The following is an 18,228-nucleotide window of genomic DNA, read 5'->3' on the forward strand; positions in this document are numbered from 1 at the left end:
CCCGCGAGGGAAGGAGACGCAGACTCTTGATTGTTCTCTTTTGACTGGGCATCTAGGTTGTTAACAGTTCTAAAATATAATCCATACTGCAGTGGACATCTCCATTAAGTCCACATTCTTCTTTTCTCTTTTTTTTTTGAGACAGTCTCGGTCTTCTGCCCAGGCATGATCCTCGGCTCACTGCAACCTCTGCCACCCAGGTTCAAGTGATTATTCTGCCTCAGCCTCCAGAGTTGCTGGCATTACAGGCGCCCGCCACCACGCCTGGCTCTTGTTTTGTATTTATAGTAGAGACAAGGTTTCACTATGTTGGCCAGACTGGTCTCGAACTCCTGACCTCAGGTGATCCGCCCACCTCGGCCTCCCAAAGTGTTGCGATTACAGGCGTGAGCCACCTTGCTCAGCCTCATTTTGGTGTTAATCTTAATTTTCAAGGACTCTTGTTTGTTCTCTGGTGTTTTTTTTTTTTTTTAATTGAGGCACAAATCTTAAGTTTACATTATGTGGTATAAATCTTAAGTGTACAGCTTGATGAGTTTTGCTAAATACATACACAAGTATAATCACCACCCAGATCAAAACGTAGGACATTCTCATCTACCCAAAAGGTTCCCCTCTGTCAAGTGGTCAAGCAGTCCCTAAGCACAGCATAGTGGCTGTCAGCCTGTGGTCCAGCCTTGCCTGTGTGGCCCATGCAATGGTTGTGAGGGCACCATGGTGAACCTTTTTCCCTACATCTTCACACCCCTTTCCATCAGCACACTCCAGACATAAGCACTGCTTTGACTTCTCTGTAACTTAGTCTTCCCTGTTCTTGAACTTCTTAAAATAGAATCTTAAGTATGTATTCTTTCATGTTGGGCTTCTTGACTATGGTGTTTTTTTTTTTGTTGTTTTGTTTTTTTTGAGACGGAGTTTCGCTCTTGTTACCCAGGCTGGAGTGCAATGGCGCGATCTCGGCTCACCGCAACCTCCGCCTCCTGGGTTCAGGCAATTCTCCTGCCTCAGCCTCCTGCGTAGCTGGGATTACAGGCACGTGCCACCATGCCCAGCTAATTTTTTTGTATTTTTAGTAGAGACGGGGTTTCACCACGTTGACCAGGATGGTCTCGATCTCTTGACCTCGTGATCCACCCGCCTCGGCCTCCCAAAGTGCTGGGATTACAAGCTTGAGCCACCGCGCCCGGCCTTTTTTTCGTTTTTTGGAGACAGTCTTGCTCTGTCACCGAAGCTGGAGTGCAGTGGCATGATCTCAGCTTATTCTAACCTCTGCCTCTTGGTCAGTCTCTGTCTGTCTCAAATCTTTAAGTTCTGCTTTTCAGAGATTAAAGGGAGCTCTTTAGCTTCCCAACCCACACAGGTACAAAACCAAAACCTGTCAAATACCTTATGTCAGGGAGACCAGCTATTTGTTCATTCCAGGCCTTCTCTCTGAACACTGCATGACTGTGGGACTTGCCTTCCCAGTCTCCTGTACTGCCTCGGAACTCAGCAAATGTCCCATGGGGAAAACGCTCTACATTTTGTGCTCCTCTAGGTCCTAATCTACAGCAAGTCCTTGTAACTACCAAATGCTGTTCCTTTCTCTTTTCCCCAGTAGAGTCTCTGCTTGGGCCAAGTCTGATCCTCAGCAATGTCCCAAATGGGTAAATGTTTCAGGGAGGAAAATAGTTGCCTATCACTAGTTTAACTCGGAAGGGCTCTTTCCTCCTTGAAGTTTTACTCCATTCAGTCTTTATTTCTGTGACTACTCTTCATTCTCTTTAAAAATAAGACATTTTCAGCTGGGCACATTGGCTCACCCCTGTAATCCCAGCACTCTGGGAGGCTGAGGCGGGTAGATCGTGAGGTCAGAAGTTTGAGACCAGCCTGACCAACATGGTGAAACTGTGTCTCTACAAAAAAGATAAAAATTGGCGCCGGGCGCGGTGGCTCAAGCCTGTAATCCCAGCACTTTGGGAGGCCGAGGCGGGTGGATCACAAGGTCGAGAGATCGAGACCATCCTGGTCAACGTGGTGAAACCCCATCTCTACTAAAAATACAAAAAATTAGATGGGCATGGTGGTGCGTGCCTGTAATCCCAGCTACTCAGGAGGCTGAGGCAGGAGAATTGCCTGAACCCAGGAGGCGGAGGTTGCGGTGAGCCGAGATCGTGCCATTGCACTCCAGCCTGGGTAACAAGAGTGAAACTCCGTCTCAAAAAAAAAAAAAAAAGATAAAAATTGGCCACGCGTGGTGGCACGTGCCTGTAATCCCAGCTACTCAGGAGGCTTAGGCAGGAGAATTGCTTGAACCTAGTAGGCAGAGGTTGTAGTGAACCGAGATTGCACCACTGCACTCCAGCCTGGGTGACAGAGCGAGAGACTCTGCCTCAAAAAAAAAAAAAGACATTTTTACCTTAGCTGTTTTTTCCTAGCGGTTGCAATGCAAGTGGTGGCATGCAGAGACCTACCACATCCTCCCAGCTGAAGTTTTTCAGTTCTGCTTTCTACCACTTCCATTGGATTATTTCACTTCCTCATATTTTCATTTAATCACACTACAACTCTCAACTTCCTCGTTTAAACAAGTGATAGGGCTCGCTATCTTCTCTTTCAAAATAGATGTTATTATTACTATTATTATATTGAGACAGTATTGCTCTTGTTGCCCAGGCTGGAGCGCAATGGCACGGTCTTGGCTCACAGCAATCTCCATCTCCCGGATTCAAGCAATTCTCCTGCCTCAGCCTTCAGAGTAGCTAGAATTACAGGCACCCACCACCATGCCAGGCTAATTATTTTGTATTTTTATTTCACCAGCTTGGCCAGGCTGGTATCAAACTCCTGACCTCAGGTGATCCACCTGCCTCAGCCTCCCAAAGTGCTGGGATTACAGGCGATGTTAACTATTTCCTGAACTTTCCTGAGGGATGGCCATTTCACTCCAAGGTTCTCACTGCTTTGTTCTTCTATTTACAAATGTTTCCCACTTCCTGTTTTTTAGTATGTTCACACTTCTTACCTTCTCAAACTTCGCCTTTAGTGATGTATTTCAGATGACTTTATAGGTTTCACTGGGATTTAGGGGAGGAGGCGAAGGCTCCCCAGTCTGCCATCCTTTTCCTCAATAAATTTGTTTTAAGAAACAACTCCCTCGAAAGCATTTTCTTCCTCATCGGCCACATCAAGTCTCCTTTGAGTGGAACTCTCTTCTCGTCTCCTCTTGAATTTTATGAGTGTCGTACACATCCACCCACAGCGTCAGCTATTCTCTAACATTTGTAAGCCAATGATTCAAACATCTGTTGCCAGCCTTTACCTCCATCTGGGCTTTCCAGACTTACCTACATTTTAAATTAATTTATTATTTTTATTTATTTAGTTTTGAGACAGAGCCTCACTTTCTTGCCCAGGCTGGAATGCAGTGGTATGATCACAGCTCACTGCAGCCTCAACCTCCCAGGCTCAATCAATCCTCCTACCTCAGCCTCTTTAGTAGCTGGGACTATAGGTGTGTGTGCCACCATGCCTGGCTAATTTGCTTTTTTTTTTTTTTTTTTTTCTGTAGAGATGGAGTTTTGCCATGTTGCTCAGGCTGGTCTCAAACTAGGATCAAGCAATCCACATGCCTTGGCCTCCTGAAGTCCTGGGATTACAGGCGTGAGCCACCACACCCAACCTATTTACTATTTTTAGAGATGAGGTCTCACTATGTTGCCCAGGCTGGACTTGAACCTCCTTGCACAAGTGGGTCTCCCACCTCAGCCTCCCAAGTAGCTGGGACGACAGGTGTGTACCACCACACCTGGCTTCACCCACACTTTTATCTCCAATAAAATGCCGCGTCTCTAAACCCAGCACCTTCCTTGAAGCTCTCATCCTCTTCTGTAATCCTATTTCAAGGAATGACACCGCCATCTGGCCACAGCCTGAATATCGTCCTGATCTCTCTGCCTCCTTCCCCATGTCTCACATGCAGCCGCTACCAAGTCAAGTCAGCTCTGCCCCGTGCATACTGCTGTCCTTCTCTTCCCCACAGCCACCATACCAGCCCTCATGCCTTCTGAGACCTGCCCTCCAGAGGAGTGCGCATGCCAGGAGCGTTCAGTGGGCACAAGTGGTTTTATTGCTTCTGCCCAGGAGAGGAAGCCCTGGCGGGAGCAGGGACACAAGAAAACACAGAGCTGCACCCTGCCGGCAGTGTGGATGCTGGGGGCAGGAGTCCAGGACTGAAGAGCTGTCCACGTGGGAGCTGGAACCACTGAGGAGGTGCACCTTGGCCTGCAGAGGCCACGGGCTGGAGAAGGGGGTCCCAACCTCACCGATGCCGCTTTCGGATGCTCTGCAGCTCCTGGTAGATGGTGCTGAAGCTGGGCCGCTGCCCAGGCTCATAGGCCCAGCACTGCTCCATGAGCCTAAACACGGCATCAGGACACAGCTCTGGGCAGGGCAGTCGGCCCCCTGTGAGGAGAGGCACCGCACACCAGGCATGAGGAAGGACTCAGGCCCTCAGCAGACTCTCGGGCATATCATGAGCCATAGGAGCTGCTTAAGATGCACTGTTCTGAAGCACGCACTGTTCTCCACCAAGAGCACAAAGGACACAGGCCTGGCTTCTGACCACCGTCCCACCACATGCTAGTGTGGGACCTCTGCCAGCCTGTTTTTCCATCTGAGAAAGGCACTATTAATCCCCACCACACATGTTGTGATAAGCAAATTAAATAACATACTGCCTAGCACAGAACAGGTGCTCACTTGGTAGTAGCTACAGGGTTCCTCTTTTTTTTTTTTTTTTTTTGAGATGGAGTCTCGCACTCTCATCCAGGCTGGAGTGCAGTGGTGCCATCGCCCAGGTTCAAGCGATTCTTGTGCCTCAGCCTCCCAAGTAGCTGGGATTACAGATGCCCACCACCACACCTGGCTAATTTTTGGTATTTTTAGTAGAGATAGAGTTTTGAAGGGCCGGGCGCGGTGGCTCAAGCCTATAATCCCAGCACTTTGGGAGGCCGAGGTGGGTGGATCACGAGGTCAAGAGATCGAGACCATCCTGGTCAACATGGTGAAACCCTGTCTCTACTAAAAATACAGAAAATTAGCTGGGCATGGTGGCGCATGCCTGTAATCCCAGCTACTCAGGAGGCTGAGGCAGGAGAATTGCCTGAACCCAGGAGGCGGAGGTTGCGGTGAGCCGAGATCGCGCCATTGCACTCCAGCCTGGGTAACAAGGGCGAAACTCCGTCTCAAAAAACAAACAAACAAACAAACAAAAAAAAAACGGTGAGATAGAGTTTTGCCATGTTGGCCAGGCTGGTCTCAAACTCCTAGACTCAAGTGTTCCACCCTCCTCAGCCTCCCAAAGTGTTGAAATTACAGGTGTGAGCCACCACACCGGGTTTTTTTCTTTTGAGTCCAGGTCTCTCTGTCACCCAGGCTAGAGTGCAGTGGCATGATCTCTGCTCACTGTGTGATCCTCTCACCTCAGCCTCCTGTGTAGCAGGGAAGACAGGCACATATCACTACACCCAGCTAATTTTTGTATTTTTTGTTTTGTTTTTTGGTCTTTTGAGACAGTTTCACTCTTGTCACCCAGGCTGGAGGGCAGTGGCACAATCTCGGCTCACTGCAGCCTCTGCCTCCTGGGTTCAAGCAATTCTCCCACCTCAGCCTCCTGAGTAGCTGGGACTACAGGTATGCGCCATCACACCTGGCTAATTTTTGTATTTTCAGTAGAGACAGGGTTTCACCATGTTGGTCAGGCCAGTATCAAACTCCTCACCTCAGGTGATCCACCCACCTTGGCCTCCCAACGTGCTGGGATTTCAGGCATAAGCCACCATACCCAGCTGGGTTTTTCTTATTATGCCCGGTGGGAAGGTTGGCATTAAGGGAGTTGGAAGAATGCAGCTGGAGCAGCAGGAAGAGGGCACAGACTGAGACTGTTATCATCACAGGGTGCTTACCCTTCTCCACGAACTCCCGCGTCTGCTGATTGCTGAGGTTGGGATAGGGGGAGGCCCCCAGGCTGAAGGTCTCCCAGAGCAAGATGCCGAAGCTCCACACATCGCTCTCGGAGGAGTAGCGGCCTGCAGAGGAGCAAGGCAGCGTGAGTGGATCCTCCCTGGGGCCAGGGCGAGGCAGGCGGCAGTACCCAGGCCTGCTGGACAGGGACCAGCTACCATAGTTAAGGGCCTCAGGTGCAGTCCATTTCACGGGGACTTGTCTGAGGCCCCCTGAGGATGCGTAGACCCCATCAGCTTCCTCTCGGGACATCCCAAAGTCACTGATCTTCAGGACATTCTTCTCTGTCACCAGGCAGTTCCTAGCAGCCAGGTCCCTGGGTGAGACAGGACAGGGGCTCGTTTGGCCAATGTCCCCTTCCCAGCCCTGGCTGAACACTCTAGAAAATCCATGGACAAAAGCTGCTCCCGGCCCTGTGCACCCCTATCTACTGGAGAGGCCAGCTCCCTCCTGGAGCTGCTGCCTGATGCTGGGGGACGGGGGGTTAGGAGTATAGGCCCTGTGACTCTGGTCGGGTGTTGGCAGGGCACGTGGCCACCACCCACTCACCGGTGGATGCAGCACTTGCTCTCCAGGTACTCCATGCCAGCAGCGGCGTCCCCCACCATCTGCAGCAGAGTCTTCACCCGCAGGCGGGCCCCCTCCGTGCGGAGGAACGTCAGGAAATCACCCCCTGCAGGTGGGGAGGACGCCTGCTGAGCCTCCTGTGGCTCGGGTGCCACCTGGCCAGGCTCTGCCCCCACGTGGAGCTTCGCGCCCCGTACTCACCCTGCACAAGCTCCATGACAATGTAGATGGGCTGTTTCTGGGTGCAGACGCCAATGAGACGCACGATGTTGGGGTGGCTGTACTGCTTCAGGATCCTGGAGGGCACTGCTGCTCAGGCGCCACGTGGCCAGGCTGCCTCCCCAGGGACCCCCAGGGATGATGGAAGAAGAGCTTGGCCTCTGAGGCCAGCAGACCCGGACAAGTGACCTGGGGCAGCCTCTACCCCTTGGCACTATGAGGGGGTGCTACCCACAATGGGAGGGTCTTGAGGAGGGATTAAACACCACCACAGAGGTCAAGCACTTTACACTGTGCCAGGCACAGAGGAACTTCTTTGTGTGCCAGACCCGGGGTGATCAGTTTACCACCCACCTTGCTTCCTGTAGAAACTTGGCCTTGAGGTCAGGTGGGAGAGTCTCTCGACAAGACTTCACTGCCACCAGGGTGTTGTCGGCTCGCAGGCGTCCGCTGAACACTTCGCCAAAGTTCCCCTGAAATGGTCTTGGGCTCCCACCAAGTCCTGCCCAGTCCCGCAGTGCTCTTCTCTGCTCCAGTCAGGCAGCCCGTGCTCCAACGCCTCCCCCAGGCTCTCTGGGAGTTTGCCCCTCGCTGGGGAACTGAGAGCACACGGAGTAGGCAGGGAAAGCCGCCTCCGACATGCCGCCCTCCATCTTCCAGGCTGCAAATGTCCCTAAACCCTGCCACCCCGTTCCCCTTCCTCTCCACCACCCCTGTGAGAGAAGTGACATGGAAATCCAAAACTCACTCTCCCCAGGGTTTCAAAAGCATTCTGATTTTTAGGAAAGCAACTTCTTCCCTAAACGGGTATCTCATTGCTCACAGCAACAGGGTGTCTCCCTACACGCACAAGACAGCTTGAAGGGGTGGTCTGGGTCGGGGTGATGAGGTCAGGGGGCCAGCAGAGCTGTCTGCGGGGACTTTTCAGGGTAGGTTCTGTCCCCTTTCCTGGAGGACAGTATGTGGCGGGGGCTGGGCAGGGAGTCGGGGTACAAGTGGGGAATGAGATGGGGCAGGGAGGTCTCTGGGCGGTGCAGTGGGGGACCCAGGTGTGACTCGGGAGAAGCAGCCAGAGACAAGGAGGCCAGTAGAGGCACACTCACCCGTCCAATCTGCTCGCCCAACACCAGGTCCTCATGGTTCAGCGCCCACTTGTCCTGGGGAAGAGAGGGGTTAGGGGATCAGAAATCTGAAGAAAAGGGGTACTGGGCCCTTAGAAGGGCTGGACATCTCTGTCCCTGAGGCTATGTCCTCCATTTCTTGGCACCTGTGTGTGTGACCCGGGGTGGGACCACATCTAGATGACTACGGGGTCTAGGCAGGTGCACCCGCCTGGTGTGTGCAGCCCGTGGAGTAGGAGTGGCCTTGACCTTCCAAACCTAGGGGGAGGCAGGCCCCGAACTTCACTCACTCTGCACCCTGTATGTAGACGGAGGGCCTGGAAAGCTCTTTCTGCTCAGACCCTGGGTGGTCCTGACCCACACTCCCCAACCCTGTCACAGAGCATGGGCTGGGCTGCTTGTAGGCTCACCTTGGGCACGGGCCTATGCAGGATGACACCACTCTTCTTGGTGAGGGGCTGCTGCGTGCTCAGCAGGTGGTCGATGAGCAAGGGAATGCTGGGAAAGCCTTCACCTTCCAGTCGGTACAGGTTCTGCAGGGCAGGGGACCCAGGGTCAACGGCCTCCATTCTGGGGGCCCCTGAGCCCTGGGAGGGTAGAAGGAGGGCAGGAGGGGAAGAAAGGGCCTGCCCGGGATCAGGGGCAGAGAGACTTCCTGAAAAGACACCATCTGATGGTGCATGATGTCCTGCTGCCCCTCTGGGGAAGACACACAAGTCTCTACTTTGTTGCAGGGACTGGGTGGTCTCTGTGGCCGCTTTCAGCCAGTCCTACTAGGGAGGCATCCCAGACCTGGAAGCTACCCACTACCCAGCAAGTTCATTCCCTTTGGGGAAGGGAAGGGAGGGGAGACTGAGGCCTGGAAGGCTGGGGTCCCAGCCCCACTTACGTCCAAGGACTGGATGATGAAGTGCCGTGGCAGGCCGTCCCACAGCACCGACAGCACGTACTCCTGCTTGCCCTGGCTCTCCCGCACCAAGAAGTCCCCAGAGTGCGTCAGCAGCTCAGCCACCTCCGCCCGCGGGATGGCCCCGTGGTACCACAGCTGCTCATGCAGGGGCTTCTGCACCTCTGGAACAAGCTGCAGCGGTGGGGGGAGCTGGGCAGGGGAGGATGGAGGAGGAGTCACTCAGCCAGCTTGTTGCAGGGGCTGTGGGGGCAGGCAGGGGTCTCTCTTCCCCCTATAAGCCCCCAGTCCTCACAACCATGGAGTGGCATGCAGAGCCATCCGCAGGCCCTTGGAATGGGCAGTGGATTGGCCCAGGATCACACTGGGCAGAGCTGGGAAGGGAAGCCTAGGCAGGATAACCCCAAACCAAGCTGGTGCCTCCTCCACCAGGCCACAGGTCCCCCACCATTCCTGGAACAGGGAGAGCCATGGAATAGTCAGGGCTGCTGGTCCTTCCAGCACACAGGGGCAATGGAGAGGAAGGGGTACAGGGGAGGCAGGGTCTAGGGCCATCTGCGGCCTAGAATTGCAGGGAAGAGAGGAACTTCCCAATAAAAGCAGCCTGGGCAGTCTCCTCTCTAGGGCCTCCCAGTGATTAAACATGAAACACGGCCAGGTGTGGTGGCTCATGCCTGTAATCCCAGCACTTTAGGAGGCTGAGGCCGGGAGAGCACAAGGTCAGGAGTTCAAGACCAGCCTGGCCGATATGGTGAAACCCCATCTCTGCTAAAAATAGAAAAAAAAAAATTAGCCAGGCATGGTGACAGGCACCTGTAGTTCCAGCTACTCCAGAGCCTGAGGCAGGAGAATTGCTTGAACCCAGGGGGCGGAGGCTGCAGTGAGCTGAGATCGTGCCACTGCACTCCAGCCTGGCAACAGAGTGAGACTCCAACAGTAGGGGGCCCAGGCTGCGTGCCACTCACCGAGAACTTGGGGCGGAAGATTCCTGAGATGTGGCTCTTAAGGATCTCCAGCGTGGGTGTCCTTCCCCCTTCTCGCTCCTGCTCCTGAGGCCAGGGACAGACGTCAGCGGGTGGCCAGGCTTAGGGAGGGGGAGGGCGAAAATGAGGAGCGCAGCCCCAGGTGGGCAGGCCGGTGGCAGGCAGTGGCCGCGGATGGGGCAGCTCACCGAGGATGACGTGGAGTGGCGGTCATCCTGCAGGAGCAGCACAGGCGGGGGCTCGCCGGGGCCCAGCTGCTCCAGCTTGGTCTGCAGCAGCTCCTGCTGGGCCTGCAGCTTGGCCTGGCTGCACATCGCTACCTGCAGCCCCTGCAGCGCCTCCTGCAGTGCCTGCCTCTTGCCCAGCAGCTGCACCCTGCAGGCAGGGCCGGTGGGAGGGTGGGTGAGAGAGAGCGCTCAGTCTGCAGCAGGCAGCCAGCAGCAAGGAGGGAAGGCAGAAGGGAGGGAGGTCCAGGAGGCTGCTGCAGGCAGGGGCCCACTCACCGTCCGCGGGGGTGGGTGTTCTGCTCTTCATTCTGGAGCTCCTGCTGCAGCTGCGTAACCACCTCCTGCCGGCTGAACACCGTCTCGGTGGCCACAACCAGCTCATCTGTCACTGAGGTCAGCCTGTACCCAAGAGAAGGGCAGCATTAAAGTCAAGCCCTCCTGCCCCCTCACCCATGCCCAGTGCATCCTTGCAGAGCCAAGCAAGCCTAGTCCCCTGGTGACAGCTCTGTGTGGACAGTGTTCACAACCCAGCCCTGCCTACATAAACACCGGTGGTCTGCTGGGAGCCCCGCCATGGCCCAGATGAAAAGCCACCACCCACGTGTGCTGCACACTCTCCACGGTCAGCTCGTTCAGCTGGAGCTCTCCAGGCTCCAGCGGTTCACCCTCCTCAAGCAGTGACTCATCGAATGTGACGCAGGGTGGGACGTCAGGTGCGGACCTGTGGGGGACAGCGCTCTATCAGTGGACAGGCCGGCAGCCCCTGAGCCCAGCAGGAGCAAGGACCGGGCTTACCCATACTGTCGCAGGAAGCCTTGGTACTCAGCCTCAGGCTGGATGCGGGCAGCAGCTGCAGCCATCTCCTGGTGAATGGACACCACCTCATCCTGCACCAGGCTGCTAATCTCCAGGTATTCCTGCAGGATCTCCTTCCTGTCCCCACATGGGATCCCCAGTCAGAGGGGCCTCAGGTTGGGCAAGGCTGTGCAGTTCAGACCCAGGACTCTGGGTTTGGAGTCAGGGCTGGGGTTGATCCCTGCCTCACTTCGTGCTACCCATGCAACTCTAGGCAAGTTATTTAATCTCTCCTTGATCTTCTATTTCCTCATATGTATAAGGGGGACGCTGGCAGTTGTAATAAGGATCCAGTGGGCCAGGTGCAGTGGCTCACACCTGTAATCACAACACTTCGGGAGGTCAAGGCAGGTGGATTGCCTGAGGTCAGGAGTTCGAGACCAGCCTGGCTAACGTAGTGAAACCCTGCCTCACCAAAAAAAAAAAAAAAAAAAAAAAAACCAAGGCTAGGAGTGGTGGCTCATGCCTGTAATCCCAGCATGTTGAGAGGCTGAGGTGGGCGGATCACACGGTCAACAGATCTAGCACATCCTGGCCAACATAGTGAAATCCCGTTTCTACTAAAAATACAAAAATTAGCTGGGCATGGTGGTGTGCACCTGTAGTCTCACCTACTTGAGAGACTGAGGCAAGAGAATTGCTTGAACTCAAGAGACAGAGGTTGCAGTGAGCCGAGATCGCACCACTACACTCCAGCCTGGTGAAAGAGCGAGATTGCATCTCAGAAAAGAAAAAACCAGCCAGGCATTGTGGTACATGCCTATAGTCCCAGCTACTCTGCTACTTGGAAGGCTGAGGCAGGAGAATTGTTTGAACTCAGGAGATGGGGAGGTTGCAGTGAGCCAAGATTGCGCCACTGCACCCCAGCCTGGGCGACAGAGGGAGACTCTGTCTCAAAAAAAAAAAAAAAAAAAAAAGGATCCAGATGAGATCCTGTGTGCAGAGTGTCTGCTGTACAGGGAGCGCTCAGTAAACATGAGCTATAATTATCCCTGCCCTGGGTGGCCAGCTCTGCAACTCAATACCATGTAAGCCATCAACAAGCTGCCCACCCCTGTCCACATGTCCCAGCCCAGGCACATCCCTGGGCCCCAGCCTCATATACTCACTTACCTACTCAAAATATCCCATTGGCTATCTCTTAGACACCCCAACCCCTCTAGTTGAAAAATGAGGCTGGGCGCGGTGGCTCACACCTGTAATCCCAACACTTTGGGAGGCCGAGGTGGGCGGATCACAAGGTCAAGAGATCAAGACCATCCTTGCCAACATGGTGAAACCCCATGCTACTAAAAACACAAAAATTAGCTGGGCGTGGTGGCACGAGCCTGTAGTATAGTCCCAGTTACTCAGGAGTCTGAGGCAGGAGAATTGCTTGAACACGATTGTGTACAAGTTGCAGTGAGCTGAGACCCTGCCACTGCACTCCAGCCTGGTAACAGAGCGAGACTCTGTCTCAAAAAAAAAAAAAAAAGAAAGAAGAAAAGAGAAATGAACTCCTACCCTTGTCTCCTAAACCTCTTCCTCCCACAGCCTTCTCCACATAAGTTAATAACCACTCCATCTTCCAGCTGCTCCAGGCCAAAGCTCCAGAGTCACCCCTGACTCCTCTGTTTCAGGCTCCACTTCCAATCCACAGGGAAATTTCACTGGCTCCACCTTCAAAACATCCCCAGAACCTGACCGCTTCTCACCTCCATTGCTACCTCCCTGTCTTTCTGTGGCCAAAAGCTTAGGTCTGGATTACTGCAACAGCCTGCTTTCTGGCCTCCCAGATTCTGTCCTTGCCCCCTCCAGTCTATTCTCAGCACAGCAGCCAGAGTGGTCATATTAAAACAAAGGTCAGAGCCGGGCGTGGCACACACCTGTAATCCCAGAACTTTGGGAGGCAGAGGCGGGCGGATCACTTTGCACCCAGGAGTTACAGACCAGCCTGGGCAACACAGTGAAACGACATCTCTATTAAAAACACAAAAATTGGCCGGGTGTGGTGGCTCAAGCCTGTAATCCCAGCACTTTGGGAGGCCCAGGCGGGTGGATCACAGGGTCAAGAGATCGAGACCATCCTGGTCAACATGGTGAAACCCCATCCTTACTAAAAATACAAAAAAGTAGCTGGGCATGGTGGCACATGCCTGTAATCTGAGCTACTCAGGAGGCTGAGGCAGGAGAATTGCCTGAACCCAGGAGGCGGAGGTTGTGGTGAGCCGAGATCGTGCCATTGCACTCCAGCCTGGGTAACAAGAGCGAAACTCCGTCTCAAAAAACAAACAAAAACACACACACACACACACACAAAAATTAGCTGGGTGTGGTGGCACACGCCTGTAGTTCCAGCTACTCCAGAGGCTGAGGCAGGGGAATTGCTTGAACCTGGGAAGTGGAGGTTGCAGTGAGCCAGGATCACGCCACTGTACTCCAGCCTGGGTGACAGAGCAAGACTCCGACTCAAAAAAAATTAAAACAAAACCAAAAAACAGAGGTCAGATCATGCCATTCGTGCTCACCCAGAGCCAAAGGCCTCGATGGCCCTGCTGGACCCTCGATCACCCAGGAGCCCTCGATGCCTGACTCCTCCAGCCTTGCGTCTGACTATCCCCTCCCTCACTCTGCGGCGGCACTGCTGCTTCCGACTATCGTTCCCCGGTACTATTATCCTTCCTTGGGGCCTGTGTACTTGCTGTCCTCCTTTCTGGAATGGTCATTCTCCAGATAGCCCCACGATTCACTCTTGTACCCCGCTCAGGGGCCTCTTTGAAGTCACCTCTCAAGAGCTTTCCCAGACCACTCTATTTACAACTGTCACCTCCCAGGTCCCCATCCACCTCCCTTGCTTTTCTCCATGGCTCTTAGCCCTCCTCACAGCCTCCCTCCACTAACACGAAAGATCCCTGAGGACACATGCTTTTGTCCCCTCTGCTCTCTGCTGTAATCCAGCACCCAGAACACTGCTCCATGCATGTAATAAAACCCTGGAATAGTGGGATCCTGGCCTGGTGTCATTTGGAGGTAAGTTGCCTGTCCCGTTCTCATGTGGTTACATGGCCAGCACTTTCCTAACAATGGATTTTCTGGGTCCTGCCTCTGGGCCTGATGGCTGGGCTTAGGGCTGCGTGAGGGTGGGGGGTGGGGGCTGGGACTGGGGGCTGGGGCCCAGGGCTACGGGCTTACAGGATTCGAGCCATCTCCTCGTGCAGGTCCTGCAGTGAGCGCAGCAGGCCAGGCAACAGGCGCTGGTGGTGGTGCTGGTGATGCAGCTGTGCCGCCCGCACACCCAGCACGTAGCGGTTGTGGTGGGCAAAGAGCTTCCACAGGCTGCGTACATACTTGTCCTTGGCCTTGTCACGGTCCTTGTCTGCCAGATGGGGGTCAAGGGGTATAGATGACAGCATGGAGGCCCAGGCAGCCCCCACTATCTGTTGACCTGACCCCTGAAGATAGGTCAGCACTGGCCTCGGATTCCCTCACTGCCAGCAAGGGAAGCCACAAACCTTTGCTGGCCTCCTGGTACTTGCGCTTGGCATTAGCACTGTCCCGTGCCAGGGCCCGGTACTGGCTCTTCAGCTTCTCAATGTCCTGGCTGTGGGTCTAGGGAGAGAGAAGAGGCCAGTGTGGGGCAGCAGGTCCCCAAATGAGGAATGTTCTTGCCTGGGATGAAGCCCTGGAAAGGTCCTGTCACCAGCAAGGAGCACCTGGAGACTTCTGGGAAAGCTGGCTGCTGAGCTGAGGGTCAAAGGTCAGAGGGCCTGTTAAAGACAAGCCCCTTAGGGAGGCAAAGAGGTGGACTACAGACTACAGCCGTCCCTCCTTGGTCTGGGAGCAGTAGCCTGGTGGTAGGCAGGGCCAGCTGCAGGTGTGTGCGGCCTGTGCAGTCACACACCTGCAGGACGTCCACATGTAAACAGGCCCTGTGCTGGGTCTCATGCCCCGTTACTGCCACCTTGAAATTCTTAACAATCTTTTAACAAAGGGCCCCACAATCTCATTTTGTGCTGGGTCCTGCAAATTGTATTCTTGACAGTAGGAACAGATGAGAGCTGAGACCAGAGTTCTCGCCCCAGTTCTCCTGTTTATGTGCTGGGATACATTGGGCGAGTCCCCAACCTCAGTTTCCCCATCTGTAACTGAGCTAAAGACCTCGACTAAATTAGTCTTTTTCTTTTTTCTCTCTCTCTCTCTTTTTTTTTTTTGAGACAGAGTCTCGCTCTGTCCCCCAGGCTGGAGTACAGTGGCACAATCTCAATCTCGGCTCACTGCAACCTCCGCCTCCTAGGTTTAAGTGATTCTCCTGCCTCAGCCTCCCCAGAATAGATGGGACTACAGGCGCACACTACCACACCTGGCTAATTTTTGTATTTTTAGTAGAGATGGGGTTTCACTATATTGGTCAGGCTTGTCTCAAACTCCTGACTTCATGATCCCCCTACTTGGGCATCCCAAAGTGTTGGGATTACAGACGTGAGCCACCACCCCCAGCGGATCACTCTTTTTCCTAAATGGCCAGATAGTAAATAAATACTCTAGGCTTGTAGGCCATAGGGTCTCTATCCTAATTACTCAACTCCGCCATTGTAGCCACCATCTGTGTTCCAGCAAAATTTGATACAAATAGGCCAACTCTCAAATTCGAGATATCTCTTGGGGAGAGGAGTAGGGCCAGGGCTGCCACCAGGGGCCGCTGTGGGTCCATGGCAAGGCTGGGCTCTGCACTTGAGGAAGGGGTGTGGCGCAGGGAGGCTGATCCGCACACTGAATGGGGGGGGGGTAACTCGGCTCCCAGATAAAGAGCCAGCTCCAAATCACAGCCTCTACACCAAGGAGCTGGTGGGAGTCAAATCTGACATCACAGCCCGAGTCCTCGGTCTTCAGGGGGCCATGCTGCTGCCCAGTCTCTGGGGCCATGTGAGGAGCCTGCCTAGGTTGAAGGCAAAGAGACTGACCCTCTCATTCCTCTCCATGACTCTCAGAACCCAGGGCCAGGTGGCGCAGTGCGAAGGCAAGCACCGATTCGGAGCTTCTCATAGGCAAATGACTAGCCAGTCATCCTTCCATTCCCAGCACTTTGCCCAGGCACAGAAAGAGCACAGAGACCTTGCTGCAAGCAAGCCCAACGTGGGCGGGGGCGGGGTGGTAGGGTGGGGAGAGGAAGCTGCATCAAGGTTGGAGCAGGCCAGGCCTGTGGTCAGGGATTTCCACTTCCCCAGTGAGTCCACCGCCTCTTGTGCAAAACCACCCCTTGGAGGCTCAAAATTTAGACAGAAGCGACCGAAGCCCCGTGCTGCCCACCCACCTTGGTGAGCTCCTGCTGCAGCTGCTGCCACTGCTCGCTGTAGGTCTTGCGAAGCTGCTGCCGCTCCCGGATGAGCAGGCTCAGCTTGCTCAGGGGTCCTGAGTTCAGGTCCTCTGCGTGCTGCCGCAGCAACCGGCTCAGGCCCTCTGTCTGGCTGGTGATCTCCGCCCAGGACTAAAGCACAGGAAAGGGGAGGCAGGGAGGAGGGGACCATGGCTCCCAAGCCTGGGCCTGCCAAATCTCCAACCGCTCCTCCAGAGGGCCCCCAGGAGAGGAAGGGGAAGGCAGAGCCAGCCAGCACCCACAAGAGTCCCACAGAGGCCCACCTGGCTGATGGGACTGTCCGGGATACCCCGGTTCTGGCCCCCGCTGTCCTGCAGGGACATGTGGTGGAGCAGCCCCGCATATTCCCTGTCACTCTTGACCCGCTGGGCCATCCACTTCCTCATGCCCTCCAGGAGCCGGAGCTCAGCCTCCTGCATCTGCTGCAGGACCCCATGGCCCTGGGGGCTGCACAGCTCCGAAGAGAAGCCCATAGTGCCGGCCTTGGGACAGAAAAGGGGCCAGCCCGGGGGCGAGGCAGCAGCTGGAGACGCAGGCGTGGGACTGGAGGGTTGGGATGGCCTGCGGCTGGGGGAAGATGGGGTCCTGCCTCGGTCACACGCAGCCAGGGGTACACAGCAGCAGCCTGGCCTCGGCACTGGCCCTCATTGCTTCTCGAGCACCAGGGGTCCCCTCCCCCGTCCAGGAGCAGAAGCCAACCTGGATTCTCCCTCCCCAGGCCCTTCCACCCAGGGCCTCTTACAGGGACACCCTCTCCCAGGTCCTCGACAGGCCAAGCCTGTGCCAGCTGAAGCCTCAGGCGGCTGTGAGCCCTGCCCCTGCGGCCATCCCGGCCTTCCGCGGCCTCTACCCGCACCCAGTCGGTCTCCGGCTCTCGGAACGCCCGCCTGGCTCCTGCCCGCCGCACCCCCCGCTCCCCGCGCTCCCCGCGCTCCCCCAGCTCTTCTGGGCCCCGGGGCTGGCGTTACCCGCGCGGGCAGCTGCTCCTGGGGCGGCCTCGGACAGACTCAGGCCCGGTGCCGACCCCGGCCAGTTCCTGATTCCGCGCTTCCTCCTCCGCGGTTTCAGTTGGCCCCGGCCCCGGGGCGGGCCTGGAGGGGAAGGGGCGGGCGGGAGCTGCTCGACGGCCTCGACGCCTGCCGGCCCCCCTGCTCCGCGCTGGGCCGCAGCCTCCAGCCGGCCGCGCGGCCACGGAAACGGAAGGGAGGAGGGGGCCGGGAAAGAATGGCCCAGCTGAGCGCCGCCTGCGCCCTGCAGCCCCCCTGGGCCCCGCAGCGCCCCGGGAACACCAGGAAGGGGCACGAGGTGGGGGGCGACATCGCAGGGCAAGGCCCCAGGCAGATGCTGGACCCAGGGAAGCCCGGGGTGTCGGGGGCTGAGGGGAGGCCCGCAGTCCTGGCACCAGGCCTGGGCCACCGCAGGAGAGGACGAGGGCACCCTGGGCCAGCCCTCCCCACTTCACGGTATTCCCTGAGGAGAGGCTCAGGCGCCAGCTTCCATTTGAATAAAATCTCCAAGTAAATATCCCCAACAGAGGCCGCTTCTCAGGGACAGGTCCTGGTGGCTCTGTCCCCATCCTCCTACCCCCAGGCAGGGGCTTCCTGTCCTAAGGGAGGCCTGGGGCAGTCAGAGGGCAGGGGCTGGGGCGTGGAGAGGTGCGGAGTTTTCCATGTGGGGCTCTGGCTCCCCCCAGCAAGTCAGCCCCCACGTTAGGCCTCAACCCCACAGCCCTGGCAGCCAGGTCACTTCAGCCCAGGAAGACACAATATGCCCAGCTGCTCTCCACACTGCTGGAAACAAGCACTTTGGAAGTGCTCTGCTCAGTTCCTGAGGTTCAGGGGTCACCGGCCCCACCCCAGGGGGCTGGCCTCCAGCCACTGCCTCCTTCCACTAAGGCTGGTGCAACCTCCCACCCCTTGGAGGACTTTGGCCTTCTGACTCAGGCCCACATCCAGGAAGGCAGGCCACTGCGAGGGCCTAACTGGCCCCCATC

At 55.8% G+C, this 18,228-nt stretch overlaps 1 protein-coding gene across 3 annotated transcripts; it reads right to left on the reverse strand.

Moving 5' to 3' along the window:
- Positions 1–4,085: 4,085 nt before the first annotated feature.
- Positions 4,086–18,190, reverse strand: FES (FES proto-oncogene, tyrosine kinase). Of its 3 annotated transcripts, none has more exons than XM_010349580.3 (19): positions 17,204–18,190; positions 16,499–16,802; positions 16,173–16,346; positions 14,374–14,470; positions 14,054–14,237; positions 10,823–10,960; positions 10,629–10,748; positions 10,304–10,426; positions 9,989–10,175; positions 9,783–9,866; positions 8,800–9,009; positions 8,321–8,443; positions 7,893–7,946; positions 7,144–7,262; positions 6,772–6,866; positions 6,553–6,676; positions 6,162–6,319; positions 5,946–6,068; positions 4,086–4,443 (listed from the first exon to the last, which is right to left on the reverse strand). In XM_010349580.3, exons 1-19 carry the CDS (start codon positions 17,809–17,811, stop codon positions 4,301–4,303), a joined length of 3,168 nt encoding a protein of 1,055 aa, XP_010347882.3. In that variant the 5' UTR covers positions 17,812–18,190; the 3' UTR covers positions 4,086–4,300. The 3 variants fall into 3 exon arrangements, with proteins under 3 accessions (XP_010347882.3, XP_074256128.1, XP_074256127.1); XM_074400027.1 differs by having other exon boundaries at positions 16,499–16,717; positions 17,204–17,282; XM_074400026.1 differs by lacking the exons at positions 4,086–4,443; positions 5,946–6,068; positions 6,162–6,319 and having other exon boundaries at positions 6,583–6,676; positions 6,772–6,903.
- Between the last annotated feature and the right edge of the window lie 38 nt (positions 18,191–18,228).

Source organism: Saimiri boliviensis, chromosome 5 (assembly GCF_048565385.1).
Source record: "Saimiri boliviensis isolate mSaiBol1 chromosome 5, mSaiBol1.pri, whole genome shotgun sequence".
In the NCBI taxonomy this organism is placed as follows: Eukaryota; Metazoa; Chordata; class Mammalia; order Primates; family Cebidae; genus Saimiri; species Saimiri boliviensis.

What these genes read in the sequence shown, in the direction of transcription:
- FES (XM_010349580.3), bottom strand. Translation starts at nt 17,811, where the DNA reads ATGGGGACAGAGCCACCAGGACCTGTCCCTGAGAAGCGGCCTCTGTTG. An exon ending in TCTTCCGCCCCAAGTTCTCG is followed by an intron (nt 9,010 to 9,782) that starts GTGAGTGGCACG and finishes TCCCCTGCCCAG; the next exon opens with CTCCCCCCACCGCTGCAGCT. An exon ending in GCGGGAGTTCGTGGAGAAGG is followed by an intron (nt 4,444 to 5,945) that starts GTAAGCACCCTG and finishes CTCTCCTCACAG; the next exon opens with GGGGCCGACTGCCCTGCCCA.